This window comes from Colias croceus, chromosome 22 (genome assembly GCF_905220415.1).
Source record: "Colias croceus chromosome 22, ilColCroc2.1".
Taxonomy (NCBI): domain Eukaryota; kingdom Metazoa; phylum Arthropoda; class Insecta; order Lepidoptera; family Pieridae; genus Colias; species Colias croceus.
Genome location: NC_059558.1, coordinates 8,712,041 through 8,728,959, shown reverse-complemented (window position 1 = coordinate 8,728,959; position 16,919 = coordinate 8,712,041). Strand labels below are relative to the sequence as shown.

Genomic DNA, 16,919 nt, shown 5'->3' with positions numbered 1-16,919 from the left:
TTTGGCATCACATTAACTTTATTTGCTTTTAATTTTAATTTTAATTTTATTTTTATTTTGTATTTCTTCTTTTTGTTCGTTTCTTATTTAATTACATTGTTTGTCAAAATTGGTGCCAAATAAATGAGTTTGAGTTTGAGTTTGAAAATCATTTGCATCGTAATCAATGCTACAGGTACAGACGATCCCACCAAAAACATAAATGTAAAAATTGGAGCCAAGTTCAATCGTTGATTTAGTTAATTTGCCAAAAAAAGAAATGAGATCTAAAAGTGTGCCAAGTTCTGAGACAGTCCAGAAATTTATTTACAAAGATGTTCTTAGGTGAACTGAAAACTCAATTGTTTTATTTTCCCTTAGAGAACAACGTTTATTCTAAAATATGATTTTTTTAATTTAAATTATACATATAGTTATAATTATTTTCACAAAGCAAACAACTAATGACCTATTGAACCCCATAATTTGACTTGGATAGTTTTTAGAACCTCATATAAACAGTATGTAAAACTAGCCTCATCAAATTATGGGGTTCAATAGGTCATTAGTTGTTTGCTTTGTTACAGAAAATTACTCTGCAAATTTGATTTACTTTATGAATATAATACTTTTTATATACAATTTTTTTTCTTGCGGTTTCTCTGTATGGTTTGTTTAGTATTATTTTCTATATTTTCTTATATGTTATGAATGTCAGCGCACATTGCCCTGTCATTATCTGCAATTTTTTAAACTCGTTTTCTGTTTAAAAAATTACTTGATTTTCTAAACATGCAGCGTGAATTTGTACACACACTATTACCAAGATGCAAAGATAGTTGTAGAAGAATCGTCGTCTTACTCCATGACGTGACTGTATTGCCATGACGCGATCTTGAAATTTTACTCTAAATGCGCCTAAAGATGTTTCAATTATATCCTATGTCCTTTCTCGGGTATCAAAATATCTCTATAACAAATTTCATGCAAATTGGTTCAGTAGTTCAGGCGTGATTGAGTAACAGACAGACAGACAGAGTTACTTTCGCATTTATAATATTAGTATGGATTAATAGTTTTCGAGTTAACTATAGGAGGGTGAAAAGTGGCTCCAAATGGTTCGTGTAAATATACATACGGCTGCTGCTCGCCAGTTCTCTTCGCTTGAACTCGGCTTGACACGCTGCCGCGTGATAGTCTAGATAGTCGTTAGATTATGTTTAATAAGCAAGCGAAGCAAGCGCGTGGTGCAAACAGCCTACGTTTATGATTCACATCTGTTTGTGGCAACTGGGAGCCAGCGCCGCGAGGTACCTACTCTATTTCATCCTGCAACATAAGCTAGCTATTGTTGGAACTCACACAAGTATCTGGGGACCGAAAAGCGCTGTAGTTACTATGTATTCATAGTCGGTCGTTTTGTATTCATAGATTGAAATGAGTAATTAATTATTTTGCAAAGCGCAGTGTGCCGAAATAGACATAGCCTGCGTGAACGCACAGCGTAGTGCACTGTGCAGCGCAGGTTAAGCGCGCGCACGCCACTTGAGCTCGTAAGTGCTTCCTGCGCACCTCGCGCTCCCTAGTCCCTCCTCGTGCGCTCCCCGCCCCTGCCCCCGCCTCACCCGCCGCACTCGCAACTCGACACTGATTGCCCCTTGCCGCCCGACTTATCAGCAACAAGTGCTCGCAAATGTAGACTGTACATTCGAGGCCTATCATGAATCACGATCATGATACATATCTATTTACACGGTGAATGGCCGAAAGGGCAACGTATAGTAACCTACAAGTGTAAAATCTATAAATTTCATTTAGTTATAATGTTCTTTACAATCTTCATATATTATACTGAATTGATTTTATTCGAAGCATTCCTTGTAATTCTACATCGTTACATACCAGATACATCATCATGCACGACATCCGATCTAAAGCCAACAATATCTGCACCTATTAGACTATTTCTTTATTCATTACGATTTTATATAATAAGCAACATACCCATTTTGTGCGGGTGGGTCCGACCGTCCGATACAACATGGATACAACAGTAAAAAGTATGTGGCTTAAGATCAGTGCGGTCGCCTTTGTCCCCTGCAGATAACGGTTATCTCGGTGAGCCCGCGACATTGCTACTTACACCAAACAATGCATACCGATGGTCATAACTTACAAAACTTACTTAAACTACTAAGTGCGAGATGTACAAAATTTATGCGCTGATGATCATCGGATATATATATTTTTATGATGTGAGAATGTTTTTGATTAACGCACATCGTTCGTCCATCATCATCATCGTTAATGTTTCAATATTTTCGCATACCTATTCTTACAGGAGTTTCAAAATATGTACATTACGCATCAAAGTATTGTAGAGTCTTAGATAATCATATATAATCAGAAGTGCGTAGTGTTCCACCGCCTACGTGTACTGGATCGAATCTGAAGCTCCGTATGAAGAGCGACACTTTCGTTTCCAATTCCAAATTATTGAAAAATGAAAATTTCAATGATAAAATTCATTGAAATTATCATTGAAATTTTCTTTTCAATGAATTTTCTTTTGTTATTGTAACATAAAAAAAATTGTTAGGTTGGTTGGAAATATGCTATCATCATCATCATCATCATCATCATCAATCATCAATACATATAATAAAATTCTACAAAAGTCGTGTCTGTAAAATCAAAATATTAAAAAAAAATAGCAGGTGTTATTATTAAATCGATCCCAAACCCAAAACTGTAGTTAAATTTTTTTTGTCTGTTTGTCTGTATGTTTGTGCACGCTAATCTCAAAAACGGCTAATCCGATTTAGATGCGGTTTTCACTAATATATTGTGGTAATCTTCATTTAATATTTAGTGTTTATTTCATGTCAATCGGTTCGTAAATAAAAAAGTAATTACCATTTAAGTATTCACGACGAACATTTGCTAAGGCATTCTATTGTACACTGTACGATAAAACGTAAGTTATATGTTACAATTATTATTCGTGTGTGATTTCGAATTAGAAATATGCTTAGTTCTAGGTAAATTTTATACTTAAAATGTCCTTTAAATTATGTCGTATTATATTTTTAACGCCCGACGTAAAAAGATGGGTGATAAGTGTTTGACCACTATATGTGTCTGTGTGTGTGTGTGTCTCTGTTTGTGCCACCGTAGCTCGCTAATAGGTAATCCGAATTTGATGCGGTTTTTTTGTTAGGCAGCATATTTTCCGACGCTGGTTCTTAGATAAAGTGTATCAAAATCGGTTCATCCATTTATTATTCCTAGGTATATAGGGGTAATAGTGGGAATGAAAAAAACGAAAGTTGTCAAATATACCTAAGTGATATATTAAATGAAAGTGGACGACTCTACTATCAGTAACAATTAGTCAAATTTTATCAAAATCGGTTCATCCATTTATTTGATATAAAAGTGGTAATATAGAAATGAATTTTGTCAAATATACGGGCATCAAATGAAAGGGCATGACGTGTACAGTACAGGGTTAGTTTTCAATGACCGGCCAAATTTTCAGAAATGGTTCAGAATCGATAACATTTTCGATCTAATGAAAAAAAAAAACGTTTTTTTTTTTTTAAATTAGATTTCATTCCTGTCCGCCACTAAAAAGCGAACGTGTGGACATTACAAAAGCACAATTCAGTTCAACAACCTAGATAGGTAGAAGTTAGCACACACATAAATTTGGCGATGCGCGCATGCACACAAGTGCATTAAACTTATCGCGTGTTTACGATTTAGGAAATTTTTAAGACATTTTCAAATGAATGCTATTATTTTTTTTAAGACAATAATACTTCAAATGTACCTTTGGTTTAATATCTAGATCTTAATTTTAAATTTTGGCTGGTCATTGAAAAATAACCCTGTATAATTAGACATATTTTATCAAAATCGGTTCATCCATTTATTATACCTATATATGGGTAAAAGTGGGAATGAAAAAAACGAATGTTGTCAAATATACCCAAGTGACATATCAAATGAAAGTGCATATCGGGTGAAGTACACTTAGTTATATTTTTATCCAATTCGGTTTATCCATTTATTAGATTGCAGCGGTAAAAGGGGGAATGAACAATAATCGAATGTGGTAAAATAATATTATACTCAAGCGGCATATCAAAATATGAAAGGGCAACTTTATGGTAATCGGTTCATCCGTTTATTACATTTAGGGCTTTTTAGGGGTGACAGTAGGGATAAGTAACCAAATGGAGCATCAAACGACAGGATATGACGTGTACATATAGGTACAATTAGATATGGTTTACATCAAAATCGGTTATGCCATTTACTAGGGGTGGAAAGGGAAGGGTTGAAAGTCTATGAAAGAAGAGGGGATATGGAAGCGAGAGGATAGCCACACGCTGGAAATTTTGAACTCTACTCAAAGCTACATACATAGGCCTGGCCTTGGCAATATTTTTTCCTAAATATACCACTTCTTTTGCCACTGTGGTCCATAACAATTTATACACGGTTACGGCCCAACTTAAAAGATGTCAAGGAGCAACAATTTATTTTTAAAAATTAAAATGGTAACTATTTATTTTTAAAAATCTTCGGGAAGTTTGTGAAATTATTTATTCCTTTTTCTATGCACTTTTCTTCGTAGCGTTGTTTTTTTTTTAAATTTAATTTTAATTGCACGGTCTAAACGGTTTAGTAACTACAGGCGTGAGACAGGATTCAGGAAAGATCTAATTTGGATTTGGTGCTGGATTTGATAAAAACTGAGTATCGATTCAATTGCTGCACGATACATTGTTAAAAACATCCATACAAGGAAGGAAGGAAAATAAATTTGCTCCCCTCCCTCCTGGTGCACAAAAATAATACGACATACCTACTTTAAAAGAAATTTTACGTTGAAAATTAATAAGGCATTTTTTTATTGTTAAGCTCAGTTTAGTAATAAATTTTATTAACAGTTCTTTTAATTATTTATGGCAGTCCGTGTTTACTCAATAATTAAGTTAAGTAAATTAGTACCTATCTACTATTCAGTCACTATTCCACGCGGATGAAGTCGCGGGCACAGCTAGTAATAATAATATAATAATAACCAGCCTAACCTTAATTAATATAGGTGGAACCGTGGAAGTGAAGTGAAGAATGAGTAGGTAGGTACAATACATTTGCAACTAAGTTTGCAACACATAACGTCACGCAATTAGTACGTGGCTTTAGCAGTATATAGCATTCTCGTATCTGATTATTATCTCATGTAATTAATTCATCGAGACTTCTATTTTTTATTTTAAAATCTTGTACAACTAACAAAATGCAATGTACTTGATAAAGTTATTGGAACATATTCTTTGAATGCCTGCTCGCAGTGATCCGACATTACTGCAGGTAGTTTATATAGAGTTTAGGCTTCAATATTGTAACAATGCATACTTTTTATTTAATGCTTTATAACATGCTTTTCTAGATCGCTAATTTGTATTCGCTTTCAGTTTCGTTTATTTACAAAATGCCAGCTGGATATATTTAGGGCTTGCTTGGTAATTTGAGTGCGCCGGTGAGAGTGGGTCGCGTCCGGACAAGGACCTCTTAGGAAATAAGTTTGCTTTAAGGTTTCAGTGAACAAAAATATCAATTTACACTTCCGCTTCTTTTATTAAATCAATTCTAGTTGGTCATTTTTTAAATATTAATCAAAATAAAGTTAATATCGTAAACTATTTGCTCATCTTATCAAATTTGTAGCGATTGTTGAGTTACGGTGATATATATTTATCTCTACATAATATGTAGGTATAGGAAGACAAAAAATATGGGTCTTTGTGAGAATAAAAACTTATTCGATTTAGTAATCAGGAGCGCTAAAATCGTTGACCAATGTTAAGAAACCGCGGAAAGATAAAGTTCTATGTAATGTTTATAATAGTAATTAATTATATGTATTAGGTAATAGAATAGGTAATAACTTTCGACAAAGTTACAATTCATCGCACCCAAACGAAGACGTATACAGCTGACTCCTATCTTAGTTTTATAACTTTATTAAAATCAACAATTTCCTCCATTATAATTTAAAATGGTGTCATTTATGAAGCCTTTTAATCGTCAAGGGTACCCTGAATGAGTAATCGTACATAAGGTTAGTTTAGAAATTCAAATATGAAACATTACTTCCCTCATTTGTCGACATCTGTTAGAAGCTCATAAATGTAACAACAAACTGGTTTATCTTCCGTCTTTACGATAAGCGTGAAAGATCCTTGTCGTCGCTAGCAGCTGTGAGAAGACGCAGTGAAAATAATATTATGATATCAATAATCAAACTTAAATAGAATACAAATTTCGAAAGATGTTTTCAATTTCGAATTTTAAATTATTAATATAATTAAAATACATAATCAAATTAGAACCGCAAAGAACTTAGAATTTTTCTAATATTTTGTCTAGATTCGACGAGTACGAATTAAATTATTGTAACATTTTCGGAACATTATCTAAAAACATGATTTATCAAATGATATTAATTTCTATTTGTAACTTCCAGGGATACCGGGCGAGGGGGACGAGGCGGGCGCGGTGACGTGCGGCGCAGATCAGTTCGCGTGCGCGGACGGGTCGCGCTGCGTGCCCGCCGCCTGGCGCTGCGACGGGCGCCCGCACTGCCCCGACACCTCGGATGAGCTCAACTGCAGTATGAATCGTTATACACCATTTTCATTGTTAAAGCAAATCATTTATAACAGACAAGGTTCCATATCCTTAATCCTACTAATATCATAAACGCGAAAGTTTGTAAGAATATACATAATATAGATATTGGTTACTCTTTCTCGAAAAAAGTACTGGTCGGATCTGGATGAAACTTAATACAGTTAATACAGTAACCCGCGCGTCACCGCTAGTACTAAAATAATAATTTAAAATTTTCACACGTTTGCCTCAAATTAAATACTTTTCTGTATAAGCTTTTGTGTATTATATTGCTAGACCAAAATCATACAACATATATATAATATATATATATATATATAGATATCTCCATGGGCACTATGTTGATCAAACGTGCCATATAGTTAGTAATTATTTGATCCGTTTTCACTTGTTGATCCGGTTGGTATTTGTGGATCCATTGCCACACCACCGTCCGTATGTGGATCCGAACGGAGCCACAAGTGTAACCATCAGTAATAATAATAATTACGTGCTTTTTATACAAATCCACCTTTTTTGCGTTTAAGCTCTTGTTGATCCGATTCAAATGAGCCAATCAGAGCCCACCGAGCTCAGCCATTGGTCGCTTGCGGCCTTAGCCATTTGAAGGTTTAAAGACATTTATTTCCGTTATAGAAACGTATGTTGCCGTTCGCCTTCCATAATTTGTTCGGATCTTCGGGAGGGCAAGATAGCTAGCTCGTCTATTAGGATAGTGGCGATTTGGTGTTGAGATTATAATATTTGTATTTATGTTTTTATGTAGCGCTTTGCGGATGAACATACACGTATTATAAAAGTATAATTGTTTTAAATTCATTATTTTAGTGTCGTCGTAGATTTTATTTGTAGAAGTTAAAAAAGGATAGTTTAAGATGATTTAATGATTTTATTTTGTAAAATTTGGAGTGGCGCTAATTTATTTTTGTAAGCACTCCCCCAGACTTCTATTAAATACATTAGGTGCGGCTTTGCTAACGTGTTGTAGATGGTGTGGCGTAATTTATGGGGTATGCAAGAAGTAATATTACGCAGAGATCTAAGAAGTGCTGATAATTTATTTTTTAGATGGTCGATGTGATAATTCCATTTCAGAGAGCTGCCGATTCGCAAATCTAGGTTATTTCTCGTGGGTTTTATGTTCTAATACAACACCGTTAATTTTAAATGGAGCGTATGGCGGAATAATTTTGTTATGAGCTTTGAATTTAGATATATTTATTTTTAGGAGATTGCATTGAAACCATTTATTTAATTCATTTTGTGCTTGCGCTATCATGTCATGTATAGAGGGAACAAAATAAAACAGACAAGTGTCATCCGCATAAAGTGTTAGGTGACCCTTTAGCTTTAAATCTTGTAAATTAATAATATAAATTAAAAAAAGCAATGGGCCTAGAATCGAACCATGTATGCCACATGTAATTGGTAAGGGAATGCTATCGTGGTTATCTATTTTAACTATTTGTGAAATATTTATCGATTTTTTAAATATTATGATTTCAGCATATCTAGTGCTTTACCATTAATGTTAATGGATGTTAATTTCTTTATTAAAAGTTCGTGAGAAACGGTATCGAAGGCCTTTTGTAGGTCAATAAACACTCCCAAAACTATATTGTTTGTGTCAATGTTCTGTTTCATTTAAATAGTTAGGTCCATAGTCGCTGACAGAGTGTTACTTTTTGGCTTAAATCCGTATTGACGCACTGAAATAAAATTAAATGAGTCTAAATATTTTTCTAATCTTGTGTGTAAAATTTCTCCAATATTTTTGACAATACTGGCAAAACCGAAATTGGCCTATAGTCACCAGGTTCAAATTTTGAGCCACTCTTATAGATAGGAGTTACCTTCGCTATTTTTAACGAGTCCGGAAAACGTCTTTGAATTATGGCTTGGTTAAAACAGTCGCTTAAGGTATGATTTAATTTTTCTTTTAATGCATTTAATTGCTTTTGTAGTAATACCATCAAGACCTGTACTACAGTTTGAAGTAAGTTTTTAAGCTTATTTATAATTATATATTTTTACTGGCTTCGGTAGGTCTGAACTTATTAGTGAGGTAATTTTTAAAATTTCGTAGTTGTCTTTAGATTTCCTCTCCTCTGAGTTATAAAATGTCAATTCTGGGAAACCAGCAAAAATTACATTTTTTTCGCGGCTCTTTCTGTCCCGTAGTTCCTTGATTAAGTTTTTATTTATATGAAGTTGATTTTTAGACGTAAAACCCGATGAGTTGGCTCATGACTGACTGATTTATTGATTGAAGATTTAATTTCAGTAATTTTATTTTACTCTCACCCTGGTTTATCTGGGATTCTAATTGAGAAATAGTACTCTTCAATAATATGTTTTGTTCAGTAATTATTAGGGTTGTAACGGAGGCCTACTTAACGGAGGCGGAGGCGGATGCGGAGGTGAAGAGGTTCACCTCCGCGGATGCGGAGGTTAACGGAGGCGGAGGCGGAGGTGAAATTTGTTGGGAAAATATAAATAAATTTAATATTTATGATTAACAGAGTCAGCAACATTTATTTATATTATATACTAGCTTCCGCCCGCGACTCCGTCCGCGCGGAATAATTAAGATTTTTTTTCTACGTATTTTTTCGGGAAAAAAAAGTATCCTATTTTATGCCCAGGATAATAAAGTATAATTATACCAAGTTTCATCGAAATCGAACCATTAGTTTTCACGTGATGCCTGAACATACAGACAGACAGACAGACAGACGGACAGACAGACAGACAAAAATTGTTTTAATCACATATTTGGGTTTGGTATCGATCCAGTAACACCGCCTGCTATTTATTTTTTCAATATTTTCAATGTACAGAATTGACCCTTCTACAGATTTATTATATGTATAGATAATGTGTACAATTGTACATACATGTTCATGATTCATCTTAGTAATCAAAATTGACAAGAGGCAAATTATATTACATATATGAACAAAAGCTTTGCGGCATTTTCGCCTTCTAAGCGGTTTCTCAAGGGTTCGTAAATTAAACCAGCAGCACTAAATAACTGTTCGTTCGTTTTCCATATCATGAGGTTGCTGTTGGTATCCATGCTGTCATTTTCCGATTCCTCTTCATCACTGCAATTCTTCAACATATCAGCCAGGTTGGAATGCACACTTTATATTGGTGACAAAATCTCAAAACTTCACCTGAAAACACGCAGCCGAGCGGCCGCGTCGCCTAGCGTCACTCCTTGCGCGTTGTTTGTGATCGTAAATGAACATCCGATATGACTCCGCATAAATTTTGCGGAGGCGGATGCGGAGGCGGAGGTTAAATTCTTTGCGGAAGTTCCGCAGTAACGGAGGCGGAGGCGGAGTTCCGTTACAACCCTAGTAATTATCATACATGCTCATGACTTAATTTCATTGATTTGATTCGTATTTTGGCGAATTAAATTCAAAGATTGTTCGTTGGACGATTTAATTTCGGTAATTTGTGTTTTTACCTCAGAAATGTTTTCATGAATTTTGTTTACTATTTTGTTCATTTGAGCATACATATTTTTCAAGTAATGTACTAATACGGCTCAACTCCGACCGAATATCCTTCATATCATCACTAAATCTGCAATCTTGTTCTAGCGGTTGTTTCCGTTTTCTGTAAGTAATTTGAGTATCAGTTGGCGTAGAACTCGTAGAAAACGAACTTAGCTTCGATAGATCGGGATGCGATCCACCGGTAGTACCCACTGCACCACTGCTGGTTAAACGTGTTGGCGATCTGCGTACACTCATATTTACTCCGCAATGGATAATTTGTGCAGGAATATGAGTCGTCATTTGTTTGACCTAAATCTAACATTTTAATTATTTTATCAGATTGATATCAGAATCAGGGCACAGGCGAACGCTACATGTCAATAAATATTATGATAATTATCTTGATATTTACTGATGATTCAAGAGGTAGGTTGTTATTTGTAGGATGCATACTACTTGAGAATTATCACCGTCACTGTATGACGAAAGGTTCGTAAATATCTATCTTTTTAGGGTTCCGTATTTTTAGTTTCACAACATTTTCTATAAGTTTCAATTGAATTACGGTCAACTTCTTCAACTTGCATAAAACTCAGGAGATTTTTTGTTAGCCCTAATTTCATATCCCCATGTCAATATCATGCAAGTGCATATAAATGGAACAGATCAACATACGACTTATGATTTGGTATATAAAACGGAGTCAAGAAGTGTTTGAGCATTTCAAAATTTGAACCGTTACTGAGTCGAGTTCGTCTAGTCTAGGCGGATTTAGCAATGTATGGAACATTATACCTAACTATAATATGTTTGTGTACGGAGCCAACAAATACTGTAGTGATTACGAAAAATTAATCTACGTTACTTAATATACAGTTTCGTTTTGTCGGATCAAATAAAGCTGTAATTTTGATAATATAAATGGATCTGATCAACATACGACTTTGGATTTGGTATATAAAACGGAGCCAACAAGTGTTTATGGGTTTCTGAATTTCGGCCGTTACGGAGTCGATTCAGTTCGAGATCTTAGCAATAAAAATGTTGAGTATATCAATTTCTCCACGAATACGTTTGGCAACATCGGCCAAAAATTTGCGCCGTTGCCACTCCGGGCAAGATCTATGCAACATTTATATTATCAAAATTACAGCTTTATTTGATCCGACAAAACGAAACTGTATATTAAGTAACGTAGATTAATTTTTCGTAAACTCTACAGTATTTGTTGGCTCCGTACACAAACATATTATAGTTAGTTAACCTTCCATACATTGCTAAATCCGCCTAGACTAGACAAACTCGACTTCGTAACGGTTCAAATTTTGAAATGCTTAAATACTTCTTGACTCCGTTTTATATACCAAATCATTAGTCGTATGTTGATCTGTTCCATTTATATGCACTTGCATGATATTGACATGGGGATATGAAATTAGGGCAAGCAAAAAATCTCCTGAGTCTTATGGAAGTTGAAGAAGTCGACCGTAATTCAATTGAAACTTATAGAAAACGTTGTGAAACTAAAAATACGGAACCCTAAAAAGACAGATATTTGGACGAACCTTTCGTCATACAGCGACGGTGATAATTCTCAAGTACTATGCATCCTACTAATAACAACCTACCTCTTGAATCATCAGTAAATATCAAGATTATTATGATAATATTTATTGACGTATAGCGTTCGCCTTTGCCCTGATGCTGATATCAATCTGATAAAATAATTAAAATGTTAGATTTAGGTCAAACAAATGACGACTCATATTCCTGCACAAATTATCCATTGCGGAGTAAATATGAGTGTACGCAGATCGCCAACACGTTTAATCAGCAGTGGTGCAGTGGGATCGCATCCCGACCTATCGAAGCTAAGTTCGTTTTCTACGAGTTCTATGCCAACTGATACTCAAATTACTTACAGAAAACGGAAACAACCGCTAGAACAAGATTGCAGATGTAGTGATGATATGAAGGATATTCGGTCGGAGTTGAGCCGTATTAGTACATTACTTGAAAAATATATATGCTCAAATGAACAAATAGTAAACAAAATTCATGAAAACATTTCTGAGGTAAAAACACAAATTACCGAAATTAAATCGTCCAACGAACAATCCTTGAATTTAATTCGCCAAAATACGAATCAATTCAATGAAATTAATTAGTCATCAGCATGTATGATAATTACTGCTACTTAATTTCTCAATTAGAATCCCAGATAAACCAGGGTGAGAGTAAAATCACTGGAATTAAATCTTCAATCAATAAATCAGTCAGCCAACCCATCGGGTTTTACGTCTAAAAATCAACTTCATATAAATTAAAACTTAATCAAGGAACTACGGGACAGAAAGAGCAAATGTAATTTGTTTTATTTTGGTCCCTATATACATGACATGATAGCGCAAGCACAAAATGAATTAAATAAATGGTTTCAATGCAATCTACTAAAAATAAATATATCTAAATTCAAAGCTCATAACAAAATTATAACCTAGATCTGCGAATCGGCAGCTCCCTGAAATGGAATTATCACATCGACCACCTAAAAAATAAATTATCAGCACTTCTTAGATCTCTGCGTAATAATACTTCTTGCATTCCTCATACAACACCTTTGTAAAGCCGCACCTAATGTATTTAATAGAAGTATGGGGGAGTGCTTACAAAAATAAATTAGCGCCACTCCAAATTTTACAAAATAAAATCATTAAAACTATCTTTAACTATCCTTTTTTAACTTCTACAAATAAAATCTACGACGACACTAAAATAATGAATTTAAAACAATTATATTTTTATAATACGTGTATGTTCATCCGCAAAGCGCTACATAAAAACATAAATACAATTAATATTAAAATCTCAACATCAAATCGCCACTATCCTAATGGACGAGCTAGCTATCTTGCCCTCCTGAAGATCCGAACAAATTATGGAAGGCGAACGGCAACATACGTTTCTGTAACGGGAATAAATTTCTTTAAACCTTCAAATGGCTAAGGCCGCAAGCGACCAATGGCTGAGCTCGGTGGGCTCTGATTGGCTCATTTGAATCGGATCAACAAGAGCTAAAACGCAAAAAAGGTGGATTTGTATAAAAAGCACGTAATTATTATTATTACTGATGGTGACACTTGTGGCTCCGTTCGGATCCACATACGGACGGTGGTGTGGCAATGGATCCACAAATACCAACCGGATCAACAAGTGAAAACGGATCAAATAATTACTAACTATATGGCACGTTTGATCAACATAGTGCCCATGGAGATATCTATATATATATATATATATATATATATATATATATATATATATATATATATATATAAATGTACATATAATACAATATAGCATGGAACACGACGTGCGGAGCGGGGCAGTTCCGGTGCGTGCGCAGCGGGCTGTGCGTGGCGGACAGCTGGCGCTGCGACGGCGACGCCGACTGCGGCCCGCACGACTCCTCCGATGAAGACCCTTACATGTGTAAGATGCAGTTACTGATTCTACTTTCTTTATCTTGTGTAATTCATTAGGTTTTTGCCTGTATACGGCCGCATCGAAACATTCCATTGTGGTAAAAGCATTTTTTAAGGATTATAAGATGTTGTGGCATACTAACTTTTAATCGAAAGTATAAAATATATAATTGATGAATTAATGCATATGCATATGTGAAGTGTCATGTGTGTGACGTATCGTGTGTGAAGTGTCTGATGTAAAGCGTGGGTTGACTGTTTTCAAACTACAACAGTGACACAAAATTTTATTTGGAGATGAGAGTTATCCTCAATATTACGGTATTTTTAAAGATTTACTTTATGAAAGTTATGTTAGCAATATTGCTATTAATTGAAATTTATTAATTGAAAAAGTTTTTCAAAGAAACTTTTAAAAACGCGTAATGCCAAGTTTTAGAGTAACAGCTGTTGTACCTATCATAGGAAGTTTCTTTTGAGAATTAGGATTCCTTCATTCCATAATTCTTCGTAATTTTGAAGAGCATAATATGCCTTATTCTAACGGATCTTTCACAGATAAATGAAGCTCTCTTGATCTTTAGCTAAAATGTTGTAATATGACTATCGCATTGTGGAAATAACGTGTTATGGCATGCGATAACTATGCATCACTACATAGTATAAAACAAAGTAGGTTCCGCTATCTGTATGTTATAACAATTGAGGGGCAAACTGTCTGTCGGTCCAGGTGAGAAGGACTTCAAGTGCTGGGGCAACTGGGCGCGGTGCAGCACGCCGCTGGAGGGCCGCTTCAGCTGCGTGCCCGTGGAGCAGTTCTGCGACGGTGTGCGGCACTGCCTCGACGGCAGCGACGAGTGGGCCATCTGCAACAACTGTGAGTGCACGCAATCATAACAAATCTATCAATTATAATACCTTTTATAAAATAGTCAAGCAATAAACAAAACAATTTTGTCTTGAATATTTTTTTATAGAGAAAAATGCTATGCAATGTTGATAAATCCCAAAATAATGGCTAGTTTTTATTTTTGTTTGTTTCTTTATTATAGGGGGTGTCGTATGTATAATTAATCTTTGCATTTAATCCTTTAATATTAAATTTGTAGTTTCAAAGCATTCCAATTTTTCTGATAAAAAATTTGTGTTAAGATAACTTCTGCGAGCAAAAATTGTGGCAACATATTCTTGTCAAAGTATCTTTATAATATTTTTAGATTAATATTAAATTCATATCAATAATTAGATTAATTGATATCTTTTTAGTTTTTGTAAATAACTGTAAGTGGTGTATACATCGTGGATAAATACTAATAATTTAATTATTCTATGTTTTATTTAAACACTGTTGGTATGCCTACATAACAAATTATACTAGGTTTGTTTCAGTATCTGTAACGACTAACGACAGCTTGTAAATTGTTCCAGTCACAGAGTCGCAGTGCGCGGCGCTGGGCTGCAGCGCGTGCCGGCCGACGCACGAGGGGCTCGCCTGCTACTGCGCGCCCGGCTACGAGCCCAGGAACGGCACGTGTGTTGGTACGTCATCATTATGGTTTATACATTACGTGACATATACTTAGTAAAAAACTGATATCTATGGTCATTCACGAAAAGTGTTTACAATAAATCAGACTTAAAACAAGTGAACGAAATTTTAAGTGGAATAGTCGAATATAGACTCCAAGCCTTTTTTCAAGTAAGTTTTGTTTGCAGATAGTGATGAATGTCAGTGGGAAGGTGCGTGCGCGCAACAATGCCACAACACGGCGGGCTCGTTCACGTGCGCGTGCGCCGCCGGGTACGCGCTGCAAGATGATCAGAGATCCTGTGTTGCTATTAACGGTAAAAATACATTTTTTTTGTTAGTGTGTGCAAGAAATACTACTCGACATGCGTTTAAAATATTGTTTACGTAATAATATATTTGAGGGGACGAATAAATGTGCCCGCGTTCCCATCACATTTTGTGTTATTCTTTATAGTGAATTTGTAATATTGTATGATAATAATATCATAATGTTTTACATTTATTTCATTTTTTTTATCACAAATTCGATGCTTTCGAATTAATGAGGGCATAATTCAACAGAAATGTTTTTACAGTGTCAAAGAATACCTAAACTCGTAAATAACATTGTCTACTTGCGTCTTGATTTTGATTTTGATTTTGTAATGTATTTAATGTATGTAATTTTTGTAATGAATATGTATATGAATGAATTGTGAAATATTATTATTATTATTATATAATTGTGAAATATAATGGATAATGTGAATGAATTACAAAATATGAATTAATTATAATAAAATAAAATTAAGAAAGATTAAGTGACATATATAATGTATTTAAGTAATTTGCATACCGTTGAATGACGGCTAAACATGCTGTAATAATGTATTTTAAGACCTTTCTATACCATGTTTACTTGCAAATAAATTGCATTTTTTAAGCTATTGCATAGCTTCTATCACGGGCCTTGAGCGCGGGGACCGAATCCAGAAATTCCGTAACGAAAAAACCTCACGCTCCCCACTCCAACGGGCGGAGGTGTGGCTTGAAGGCATAGCATGCAATATGCTTTGCCGCGGCAGTCCCCGAGTGCCACACGTCGTTTTTTTTTAACAGAGGATACATTTATATCGTTACAGACCCGCCGTCGGAGCCGCTGTCTCTGGTGGTGGTGACGCAGAGCGAGGTGCGGCGTGCGTGGCTCCCCCCCTCCCCGCCCGCCCCCCACACCCCCCACACCCCGCACACCGCACACACCCCCCACACTGCGCCCCGCAACCACACGCTCGCCGCGCTCAACGTGCGAGCGATCGATATACATTACACCAATAGGTAAGTATGTACACGACGCGTAATATGGTCAATACATTTTTCCTTGATACTGCGTCCCTTTTGGTCTTAATAAAAAAAAAAGAGATGAGCAAAACATATTAAACTGGTATATACAGGGTGTAATCGTTAAGTGTGCACAGGCGATTTTTCCGTAAGTATTACAGATAACGAAAGACTTTAAACTGATATCGAAAGTACTTAACCTAATGAGTAAAATGGCCGTAATAAATTTTATTATTACGGCCGGGGGATTTTCCAGGCATTTTCCGGACATTTCCACGCATTTTCACACATTTTCCAGGCATTACCCTGGGAAATCCCAGGCATTTTCCAGGCTTTTTCCGGACATTTCCCTGACATTTTCCGGGGATTTTCCAGGCATTTTCT

At 35.3% G+C, this 16,919-nt stretch overlaps 1 protein-coding gene across 1 annotated transcript in view; it reads left to right on the top strand.

Moving 5' to 3' along the window:
- Window positions 1–16,919, top strand: part of LOC123701877 (prolow-density lipoprotein receptor-related protein 1) — a 102,296-nt gene that overhangs the window by 8,810 nt on the left and 76,567 nt on the right. Inside the window, exons 2-7 of the mRNA XM_045649464.1 lie at window positions 6,524–6,670; window positions 13,563–13,694; window positions 14,418–14,564; window positions 15,116–15,226; window positions 15,404–15,532; window positions 16,340–16,532. Of these exons, the coding sequence (XP_045505420.1) occupies window positions 6,524–6,670; window positions 13,563–13,694; window positions 14,418–14,564; window positions 15,116–15,226; window positions 15,404–15,532; window positions 16,340–16,532 (859 nt within the window). The remainder of the gene's footprint in view (window positions 1–6,523; window positions 6,671–13,562; window positions 13,695–14,417; window positions 14,565–15,115; window positions 15,227–15,403; window positions 15,533–16,339; window positions 16,533–16,919) is intronic.